This window comes from Ziziphus jujuba, chromosome 5 (assembly GCF_031755915.1).
Source record: "Ziziphus jujuba cultivar Dongzao chromosome 5, ASM3175591v1".
Classification (NCBI taxonomy): Eukaryota; Viridiplantae; Streptophyta; class Magnoliopsida; order Rosales; family Rhamnaceae; genus Ziziphus; species Ziziphus jujuba.
Window position 1 is genome coordinate 29,725,175 of NC_083383.1, and position 12,204 is coordinate 29,737,378.

Here is a 12,204-nt window from a genome sequence, read left to right on the forward strand (position 1 = left end):
TGTTTTTATAGCACATTGTTGGAAGGGCAAAAAATATATATATGCAATAATAAAAAAGAAAAGAATTACGAGAGAATTTAAATAAGACATTGAGATATGTTGTACATGAGGACGGCTTGTACATCATTATTTTTCAATTATATTAAGGTATTTGAATTTTGAATGGAATATTTTGTCTTCTAAATGCCAAATAATGTTTAAGCAATATTACTGATATATGTTCAAAGTGAGACGATAGTTTACTCTGGGTGTTGGTGTAACGTTTTTAAAGGTTTTGAATGATATGAGTTAGTGGGCTTTAATTGCATTAATGGGCTTGCCATAATTGGTTTTACCGTTTTGGAATTTGAAAAGAGCTTTTTGGAAAAAGTGAAGGAATTAAGAAAACAATAGACCTGGCAATTTGGATAATGACACGGCGACACGACTCGAAAACGACATGGAATAAATGGGTTTGGGTTTATTATAAATGGGTTTGGGTCATAATCGGGTCAACCCGTTTAACACGATTATTAATCGTGTCATTTTCGGGTTGACCTGTTTAACTCGAAATTGACCCGTTACGACCCATTTATTAAACGTGTCAGTTTCAACCCGACACGATTATATACCTATTACAACCCATTTAAATTAAATTTTAATTTAATATTTTATCACTAATATAATATTTAATAACTAAAAAATATTATAAATTAAAAATTTTATAAAAATAATTTTCTATTACTAATTTTTTAAAAACAAAAAATACATCTTTAATAAAACAAAAACATAAAAATAAAAAAAAATAAAAAAAAAATTTCGGGTTAATAGGTTAATTTTCGGGTTAACGGGTTAATATGTTAGTTTTCGGGTTAATAGGTCAATTTCAGGTTAACGGGTTAATAGGTCAACACGACCCGTTAAAATAATCGTGTTAAACGGGTCGTGTCGTGTTGACCTGTTTATAAACAGGTCGGGTTAGTGTTTTAGGTACCTAACACGATTAATAAATGGGTCGTGTTCGGGTTAGGCATTTTTGACACGATTATTAAACGGGTTGACACGAACACGACCCACCAACACGAATTGCCAGGTATAGAAAACAATGTACTGATTTGGTCTCTCTCCCTCACGTTGGTTTTTTGGAAAATAGAAGAAAATTTGTTTTCTGGCATATTGCAGAGTAAGAATGGTCAAGTTAAGGTATACTGAAGGTTCGAAGAAAACGCTTTGGTGGTGCTGTATTTGAGGGCTTTCAGATTCGTTGTATCCTGGGAGATAACCATCAGAAAAACATCTGCACTGGTGGGATGGAAATTGTCTTAAGGATACTGTAGTACCACATAGGTCTCAGATAATTTATTCAACCAGCAGATGAAATGCTAAGGACATACAGGTTCAGTTATTTCATTATTTTACTTTTACTCAATTTTGCATATTATTACAAATATTATATCCACATGTATATACATATATATTATTCCCATAATATTTTTTAACAATCTTAAGACAACCTGTTTATATATGTTTATATATGTGTAAATGTTTGTTTTTTATTATACTAGATCTGTGGTTTTAGTATTCCCATGGCTTGAATTTTTGTGGGTATATTCTTTTTGTTTGTTTTATAAAATTTATTCCCATAAAATGACATCCCATGAATTATTTTTCCTTTGTGTTTGTTTTGGTTGAAAAAGAAAAGAAAAGAAAAAAAAAATGGTTTTGGCTTCAAATCCTAGTAGATTGTGTGATGGGCATATTATAATTTTTGTTTTACTTTATTAAAATGCATATAAATATTTCTATAAAATATACATGCTCATGATTTGATCTATTTGTTGTGTTGGGTTTGTAAGACAATTGTTTCCCATGGATTTGAAAATTTTTGGACAATTCTTTATCTTTGTTTAAAATCAAAATCTTTCTCAAAAATTGAATTACCCATGAATTTCTAAATTTTTTGATATTTTTCCGACATTTTTTGGCCACAGAAACAATAAAAATCGGAGAAAAATTGAACAGGATCGAAAAAACCCATTTACCAGTGAAATGGGTTGAGAAAACCCTACTAGAGGTTGAAGACGGGTTGAAAATTGGGTTAACGGGTCGGAAAAACGGCTATGGGTAGGATTCTGGGTTAGTGGGCCTGAATTTAAAATTCTATTGAACCTGACCTAGTATTAAAGCCCAGCCCATAGCTAGAATAGGTTATTGTTCAGCCCAAGACTTAGGCCCAACAGTGATTTGGCCTGTTAGAAACCTGGTCCGATTGAAATGGGCTAGCCACGTGTCACGATGAGATAGCGTTGCGTGGAGAGACGAATAGTGGCAAGGCGATGTGGCGCATTGTGGAGACGCCACGTGTTGCATAGTCGCGAGATCATGTGTCGATCAGATGTTGTGCCATGTGTCGAGCAAACAAGGGTGACATGTGTCTACCTGTTATAGGTTACACGTATTGGCCTCTGACGATGCCAAGTGTCGGTGTGATGGAGGCCATGTTAGCATAGTGATTAGTGGCAGTGAACAGTAACACGTGTACAGTAAATTTTATGGGTGTATACAGTAATTTTTGTGATGTATACAGAAATCCTAAAAATCACATTTTTGTGTGTTTTTCTTTCAGAAATGGGTTTAAATTAGTTTGTTGAAATAGAAAATAACAACTAATTGATTTCTGTTTTTTGTGATTTTACAGAAATAGCGAATGCAGATGTGCCTACTGCACAAGTGTTTGCTTAGACTTTTATGTATCAAATGCTTCCTCCTTTAAGTCATGCAGAAAGACCTGAAAAGTTTGATAGGGCAAATTTTAAGAGGTAGCAACAGAAAATGTTATTCTACTTGACTACTCTGGGCCTTGGGAAGTTCCTGATTGAGGACACAGCACCAAGTGATGAAGAGAGTGATAAAGAGACTCTGATGGCTATGGATGAGTGGAAGAATTCTGATTATTTATGCTGGAATTATGTCCTGAATGGCCTATCAAATGCCCTCTATGGAGTGTACTGTGGCATGAAGTCAACGAAAGAGCTGTGGGAATTTGAAACTGAAGTACAAGACTGAAAATGCTAGGTTCGGAAAGTTTATTGTAGGTTGTTTTTTGGACTATATGATGGTGGACACCGAGCCATTGATAAGTCAAATACATGAGCTGCAAGTGCTCATCCAAAAACTTCTTACTGAAGGGATGATCATTAATGAAGTCTTTCAAGTTGCTACAATGATTGAAAAGCTGCCTCCTAGTTGGGGAGACTTCAGAAATTATCTCAAGCATAAGAGAATAGAAATGGACATGGAGGCTTTTATTGGAAAGCTTCGAATTGAACATGACAATAGAAGGTCTGAAAGAAGATCCATGAAGGCCAGAGTAAAGGCCAATGTTGTGGAGCATGGAAGTAGCTCCAAGAACAAGAAGAAACCTGGAAAAAGTTCAAAGTTGGGGCCTAAAGGGGGCATCTCCAAGCAGGCCAAGTTCCAAGACAAGTGTTTTAACTATGACAAGATGGGTCACAGAGCGGTGGAATATAGATTGCCGAAAAGGAAGAGGAATAAAGAGGCTCAGGTGATGGAGCACATCACTAGAGAGGTTAATGAGATCAACCTTAGTGCTGTAGTCTCTGAGATGAATATGATAGGATCTAATCCAAGAGAGTGGTGGATATATATTGGTGCAACTCACCACGTGTGTACTGATAAGGATATGTTCACCTCCTTCGAACCAAAGTAAAATGGGGAGAAATTGTTTATGGAAAATTCCGCCACATTCGAAATCCAAGGGGAGGGCAAGATTGTCCTAAAGATGACCTCTGGGGAAGGATCTGACTCTTAATAATGTACTGTATGTTCCAAATATTCGTAAGAATTTGGTGTCTAGATTGTTGCTAAGCAAACATGGTTTTCACTTAGTGTTTGAGTCAGACAAGGTTATTTTATCCAAGTATGGGATGTTTGTGGGAAAGGGCTATGTAGTCAATGGTATATTCAAATTGAATGTAATGACTATAAAGCCAAAGAATAATAATAATATAGCTAGTACTTCTTCTTTTTACTTGCTTGAGTCTTCCATTTTATGGCATGGTAGACTAGGTCATGTTAATTTTAATTCTCTACGGAGGTTAATTAACTTGAATCATATTCCCACATTTGATATTGATTCCAAACATAAGTGTGAAACTTGTGTAGAGGCAAAATTAACGAGGTTATCATATCAAACAATTGAACGAAATAATGAACCTTTGGATTTAATACATAGTGATGTATGTAATTTGAAGTTTGCACCGACTAGAGGTGGTGATGAGTATTTTATCACCTTTATTGATGATAGCACGAAATATTGCTATGTGTACTTGCTTAAGAGCAAGTATGAAGCTATAGAAAAATTTATTCTCTATAAAACAAAAGTTGAGAATCAACTCACCTAAAAATTAAAGTGATCAGAAGTGATCGTGGTGGAAAGTATGTGACTCCATTTGGAGAGTATTGTACTCAACATGACATAATTCATGAAGTTAATCCACCATATTAGCCATAATCAAATGGCATGGCTGAACGGAAAAATAGAACATTAAAAGAAATGATAAATGCAATGCTGTTAAGTTCTGGAGTACCTCAGACCTTGTGGGGGGAAGCTGTTTTGTTGACAAACAATCTTTTAAATAAGGTGCCCTGAAAGGACCAAGTAAAGACACCCTATGAATTATGGAAAGGAAGACAACCTTCCTATAATTACTTACGAGTGTGGGGGTGTCTAGCCAAAGTTGTGGTACCAACTCCAAAGAGAGTGAAGATAGATCCTAAAATTGTTGATTGCATCTTCATAGAATATGCACAAAATAGTAGTGCATATCGGTTTCTTGTGTATAAGTCAGAAATTACTAATATACACAAGAATACAATAATAGAATCGAGAAATGTATCATTTTTCGAACATATTTTTCCATATAAAGTGGAAGAAGGACCGAGTTCAAAGAACTTATGATACTATCGATGAAGATAATCATGATAGTGAGCAAGAACAAGAAACTGATGTTGAAACTGAGGTTAAGCTTAGACGTAGCAAGAGAGTAAGAATAGAAAAATCCTACAGTCTGGATTTTCTTACGTATATGCTAGAAAGTGAACCTCAAAGCTTCCAAGAAGCTATAAATTCTCTTGAAGGAAACTTATGGAAAGAAGATGTGAAAAGTGAGATAGATTCTATCTTACAAAATCACACTTGGGAGTTAGTAGATCTTCCTCAAGGTTGTAAACCTTTGGGTTACAAATAGATTTTTAAAAGGAAGACAAAAGCATATGAAACCATTGATAAATACAAGGGAAGGCTTGTAATTAAAGGGTCAAGCAATAAGAAGGCCTTGATTATTTTGATACTTATTCTCCAGTGACGAGAATAAATTCCATAAAGATGGTATTGGTAATCGCTGCGTTGCGAGATCTTGAGATACATCAAATGGATGTAAAAATAACATTTCTTAATGGAGATCTAGATGAAGAGATCTATATGGAGAAACCCGAGGGTTCCTCTGCTCCAAGATAAGAAAAGAAAGTCTGTAAATTGGTGAAGTCCTTGTATGGACTGAAATAAGCTCCGAAGAAATGGCATCAAAAATTTGATAGTGCCATGCTTAGTGATGGATTTAAAATAAATGAGTGTGACAAGTATATCTATGTAAAAGATATAGAAAATGGATATGTCATACTTTGTTTGTATGTAGATGACATACTCATTGTGGGTAGTGACGACAATATGGTCCGAACTACAAAAGCAATATTGAAATCCAAATTTGATATGAAAGATATGGGGTTTGCAGATATGATTTTAAGAATGAAAATCACTAAAACTTTGAATTGAATCATTCTTAGTCAAACGCATTATGTGGATAAAATATTGGCTAATTTTAGTAAAGATGATACTAATATAGCCAGACCACCCATAGATGTGAGTTTACACTTATCCAAAAATAAAGGAGAGAGTGTATTTCAAGTGGAATATGCGAGGGTGATTGGAAGTCTAATGTACTTAATGAATTATACAAGACCAAACTTAGCCTACGCTATAAGTAGACTAAGTAGATACACGAGTGATTCGAATAATTATCATTGGAAAGGAATCATTCAAGTATTAAGATACTTACGATAAACTCAAGAATACGACTGCACTATATAAGATATCCTGCTGTATTAGAAGGATCTAGTGATGTTAACTGGATATCAAATATCAAGGATTCAAAATCCACTAATGATTATGCATTTACATTAGTGGGTGTAGCCGTTACATGGAAATCCTTAAAACAAACTGTGATAGCTCAATCCACAATGGAATTTGAGTTCATCGCATTAGATAAATATGGTGAAAAGGCAGAGTGGCTACGCTAATATTTAGAGGACATTCCAAGGTGGCCTAAACATGTGCCAGCAATAAGTATACATTGTGATAGTCAATTTGCGATTGGCAGGGCACAAAATGTGATGTATAATGGATGGAAAGTCTAGACACATTTGTCGTAGACACAATTTCATTAGACAATTAATCTCAACTGGAGTTATCTCAATAGACTATGTAAAGTCTAAAGATAACGTTGCGGATCCACTAACCAAATGGTTAAATAGAGAAATCATCGAGGGGAATGGGATTAAAGCTCGTGAGTAAAGTCGATACGATGGAAACCCAACCTAGTTGACTGGAGATCCTAAGATTTAGGTTCAATGGAACAACACAATTGTAAATACTGGTATGGATCACTATGGAGGTTAATCCTCTGCTAATTCCTATGATGAAATAGTGAGAGCAAAAGGTTAAGCATAAAGTATGCTTTTAATGATTCCTATAAGTTTATGGCTAGTAATCTTTGCATGGTGATGCTGATTACATTAGAAAAAGGAATCGCTATGTGAGAGAGAGGAGTGGCTGCTTCAAAGGAGAATTGTTAAAGTCTCAATTCTTTAGAAACTCTCACAAAACCAAGCAGGTGTTCAAGGCCAAAATGAACACAACAGTGAGAACTGAAGTGTACTAGGAAGGAATCTGTATGAACTATGTTGTCATTTACACAAATGACAAAATTGTTCAAAGATATCGCATCTACAATTAGTAAGTAAAGAAGATATAATCTCACAAGGGAAGGTTTAAAGAGTAACATCTACTTGTCTTATGTAGGTTCCAACTGCAGAGCTTTACCACCAGAGTCTTGCATAGTCTCTAGTAGTCATATCATTCATGTGGGGGATTATAACGTTTTGAAAGGTTTTGAATGATATGAGTTAGTGGGCTTTAATTGCATTAATGGGCTTGCCATAATTGGTTTTACCATTTTGGAATTTGAAAAGAGCTTTTTGGAAAAAGTGAAGGAATTAAGAAAACAATATACTGATTTGGTCTCTCTCCCTCACATTGGTTTTTTGGAAAATAGAAGAAAATTTGTTTTCTGGCTTATTGCATAGTAAGAGTGGTAAAATTAAGGTATACTGAAGGTTCGAAGAGAAAGCTTCAGTGATGCTGTGTTCGAGGGCTTTCAGATCCGTTGTATCCTGGAAGACAACCGTCGGAAAAACATCTGTATCGGTAGGACGGAAATTGTTTTAAGGACACTGTAGTACCACACAGGCTTTGGATAATTTATTCAACCAACAAATCAAATACTAAGGACATGCAGGTTCAGTTATTTCATTATTTTATTTTTACTCAATTTTGTATATTATTACAAATATTATATCCACATGTATATACATATATATTATTCCCATAATATTTTTTAACAGTTGGATATATGACGAGTTTGAATCGCTTGAGGATGAAACAAGGAGATTTGAAATCTTGTTATCCACTAAGAAAAGAAAAATAAAATAACGAAAGAGAATAAAATCTTTGCATATTTCTATAGAAGATAAAACATGTACATTTTAGTCTCATTTTTAGATATCTTTTGTTTTCTTCATAATTTTCATTTGAAACAAAGTAAAATGTTTTTGAAAAAAAAAAAAAAATTGATGTTATTTGCATTTACACGGGGATAAGAAGTGTCTCTTGCAACTTGAAACTTATTCAGAAGCTCCTTCATTTTCAAAAACCGTTTCCTTTTGCTTTGGATTTGTAATATGTTCCACTCCAAATTTGTCTCAATTTATTCTCACACTTTAAGAGCATTGCACATTCGTCTAAATTTCTTTCAAATATCTTAGCCTTTTTTACTCTTTCCGATTGGGGAAAAAAAATGGCAAACCAGCAAAATTGCTCCCTAAAACAGTAAGGGAAATGAACTATAACAAGGTGAACTATGATACAAATGTTTTTTTCAAGTTCATTGTTGCAACTTGCAGCTATAATCAGTACAAGGAGAAACAAAACGCGATTCCTATTGTGTGCAATTGTTCACCAGAAAAGATAATAGGTGCCAACTAGTCATTCTCAGTGTCCTCATCTTCCTCTGGTTTCACGAAGAATTCAATATAAGCAATACGACTTGGACGCTGATAGCCAGCAGAATTGATATGCGGGTGAGGAATGGATGATCTTGCCACTGAAACTAGGTGCTGAACTTTCAGCATTCCACCTCTCCCAATAGTCAACTTGCTTCCCCTATTATCTTTGATGACGCTACCAGGTATGTTCAAAGTTGTTGCTTTGAGGAACTTGTATTTATAACTATAACAATAGGAAAGAACCATGAAATAAAATGGTGCTGGCCAAGTGGATATGATTATTCCAGGATAATTATTATGAGACCTATGAGAAACTTGGCGATCACAATGACATGCCATCAAAAGATCCGCATTTACATAACACATGAAGTCTATCTGGAAATTGACAAAATGGTTTACAAATGTGAAAAAATATACAAGCGTGATTCTGTGACTTTTTAGTACTTTTTAGCAATACCTGCAGATCTTCATGTCCATTACCTCTCAAGGTAACAGTAGGAGGAACTGGTTGTAATGTGATCAGGATGCTTGAACCAGGCCATTCAAGATCATCAATAGCTTCCTTCAGTGCGGCAGACTTAGGTTCAACTACCATAATTCTTGATATTAGTTGTAACACAAGTGGATAATGAAGAATTAGTAAGAAAATAATGGATAGATGGATTAAAACCACATTTTATAATCTTTTAGTTGTAAGATTTTATGTTTTTAGTGCAAAATGCAAACAACATCCCTCCCTTTACAAATATATATATATATATATATACACACATAATAAATTTTTAGTAAATGCATAATGTACCTTAACGGTAAAAGTAAGTGGCGTGCTCCCTGCAGGTTCTAAATTGTAATCCCATGAAACTGTATCTGGGATCCTTGTTCTGATCTCTGCATAGATGCCTGCATCCCATGAATCAACAGACCTAACATACACATCAAAGAAAATAAATTTATCATACAGGGATTTGGATCATCACCCAAAACAAAGATATAAAGATTATAAAGAGTTGCACTATCAACTTCGCATATTCACAACGCACACTCAAATTGGATAGAGAAAGACAGAGAGATAATCCTGTAACGTTTTTAACGTTTTTAATTTAATTTGAATGATTTGATGGGTTCTGTCTTTAATGGGCTTTATGGCATTAATGGGCTCTTAATTATTTCCGTTGGTTGCTTGGAATAAGGAAAGGAAAAACAAAAGAAGGAAAGAGGGAATTTTGATTTTGATTTTTGACTTAATCTCCCTCCCGTGTGTTTTGGAAAATTAGAGAGAAAATTGGTTTTTTCTGCATCTTTGGATTTTTGGTATGTGAGTATAGTAAAGATCAAAGTACATTGATAGCTCTAGGGAAAGCTTTGGAGGTATAGTGTCCAAGAGTTTTCGAATTTATTATATTCTGGGAGACAACCGTCGAAAAAATATCTACACCGGTAGAATAGAAATTATCTTAAAGAAACTATGGTACCACACAGATCTTGAATTAAATTCATCACAACAGATCAAATACTAAAGAAATACAGGTTCTCAATTTATTTTATCAATTTCCTATATCAATTTTCTATATTTTTATTTATATATTCCTTCCACATATATATTCATATATTGTGTATAATTTTTTTTTAACAATTCCAACCACCAACCGTGCAAGAACATTCCACCTGACCATAAAAATGTTTTGAACTATGAACAGTAAAAGTACAATCTAAGTTTGGTCAGCTTTCATTCCTTTGATCCAAAGGCACGAAAAGTTTACAACAATAGACATGTTTTTTCTCATGAGCAGAATCTAACCAAATATGCATCACTAACTCAGCACATGCAAATGCTTATCAGGAATTTATTTTGTCCCCGATGAAACCAACAAAAATTTCTATCTAAAAGGAAAAAAATATCACAAACCAAATGTTTAAATCAGAAAATGGCAAATGCTAATTACTTTTCCTGCCAATCATTTCAATTTTTCTTTGTGTAAGTAATTGAAAAAACAACAAGACTACATATTAAATTCTGCTAAGTCTTTTTTTCCAGACCAACAATCCTTTTATGATAGGAACATACTCAAGAAGTAGCTGCATATTAGGACCCGGGTATTGACTATCAATTGTGCTTGAATGTCCAGGAACTGAAAACGTGTTCAAGCAATCAACAAATAGGCCCAAGCTCACTCCAAAACGCGGTCGCCCTTGCGCACTGTACTCGTAACGAACGAAAAGCTACACAAAAATTTAAATTAAAAAAAAAAAAGAAAAATATTTTTTTTGAAAAGTTAAATGCCGTTTTTATTCCCCGGCTCAACTAATCTCAGACTCAAGGGGAAATTTCAACTTTCCCAGCTCAGCTCCAAATTTATTTCATTTTTCCTGATTTTTCCGGGCAACCAAACAATGCAATTAAAGGATATTAAAGCAAAGCAACTTCTGGGACTGAACTGCGGTAGCTCTTTTTGGGAAGAATGGTACCTCGAACGGTGGCTGTTTCTGGCTCGAACGGTGGGAGATAGTGGAAAAGAAAGGGAAGGGAAGGTTATGGGAGACGGGAAGCTTGTGGGAGCACGTTTTGGAAGGGAAATTGACATGGGAGGGACATTGACATTTTATTATGGACTGTCCATTTTAATCGAATGCACAGTAAAGACCACATTTTTGAACTGAATGAAACATGGATAGGATGGTCCTGACTCACCTTAGAAGCTCTACATATATATATATATATATATATATGATCAAAAAGCAAGATATTAAAAAAAAGGGATATTGTCAGCATTGATCTCTTAACTATGCTATGTTTAACACTTTAGTCCCTCAACTTTTTTTTTTTTTTGGTGACAAATTGATCCACAAACTAGTTTATTGTGTGAACTGTTCATCCTTTCCGTTTAATTCCATCCATTTTGCATCGTTACATGCTTGTGTAAATCACATGAGGCAATGAGAGGGGCATACAAAGTCTTTTCACACACTTTCTCTTCTCTTTTAGGCTTGTCACCGACTCACCATGCCACCACTCTGGATCTTTGACTTGATGATGTGGTTTTTGTTTCCGACTATGTCCAACCATTGATGCAGTTCATGGCCTCCATCCCTAAAGATTAGTGGATAGTTTTGGTAAGCCATATTTGTGCTAGACTTTGTATTTCTCTTGCTATGAGTGTTTTTTTGCCATTAATTCTCATAAAAAAAAAAAGTGCAAAATTTATTCTCTTGCCTACATAATCATTTTTAATATTATTTCTCTTATTAATTTTACACATCTCAACCTATTCTCATGGGGAGGAAAAAACAGTACTTCAAGTGAACCCAATGGAGCTCTTTTATACAGGTTGCCATTTTACATCTTGGCAATTCCCAGATGAAACATACAGCCCAATAGTAGCTTCAACAATCTTTGGTGCAAAGGCATGTATTTTCTCTACATACTAACAAATCTTAAAGCAAATTCATGATTCTTTGACTATTTATTAATGGATATTTAGGATTTGGAATTAGCAAAACAGTGTAGTAGAAGCGAATTATCCGAATATGCAAAAGGGAAAAAAAGAAAAAAAAAGAAAAAAGAAATTATTTGAAGGGGTCCAGCAGTTGATGTCTTAGTGAAAGAAGAATTCCAACGGTGCAAGATGAAAAATAGTCTCACCCAATAAGTTATATCAATAAAAGAAATTGGTAACATGGTATCTTCAAGCCTCAAGAACTATGCCAGTGTTTGCTCAAGATGCAAAGCAAGTTTGATGAATATCAGTAATTATGACTGAGTTTCTCTCCTCAAAAGAGGGAAAAAAAAAAAAAAAAAAAAGAAAA

At 34.5% G+C, this 12,204-nt stretch overlaps 1 protein-coding gene across 1 annotated transcript; it reads right to left on the bottom strand.

Annotated features, from left to right (window-relative positions):
* Nucleotides 1-8,376: 8,376 nt before the first annotated feature.
* On the bottom strand, nt 8,377-11,520 carry LOC107435709 (uncharacterized). Its single transcript, XM_016047337.2, has 6 exons — nt 11,401-11,520; nt 10,466-10,620; nt 9,203-9,323; nt 8,858-8,977; nt 8,705-8,775; nt 8,377-8,623 (listed from the first exon to the last, which is right to left on the bottom strand). Exons 1-6 carry the CDS (start codon nt 11,518-11,520, stop codon nt 8,377-8,379), a joined length of 834 nt encoding a protein of 277 aa, XP_015902823.2.
* Between the last annotated feature and the right edge of the window lie 684 nt (nt 11,521-12,204).

What these genes read in the sequence shown, in the direction of transcription:
- LOC107435709 (XM_016047337.2), bottom strand. Translation starts at nt 11,520, where the DNA reads ATGGCTTACCAAAACTATCCACTAATCTTTAGGGATGGAGGCCATGAA. An exon ending in CACTTACTTTTACCGTTAAG is followed by an intron (nt 8,978 to 9,202) that starts GTACATTATGCA and finishes GTTGAACCTAAG; the next exon opens with TCTGCCGCACTGAAGGAAGC. An exon ending in ATGGACATGAAGATCTGCAG is followed by an intron (nt 8,776 to 8,857) that starts GTATTGCTAAAA and finishes GTCAATTTCCAG; the next exon opens with ATAGACTTCATGTGTTATGT.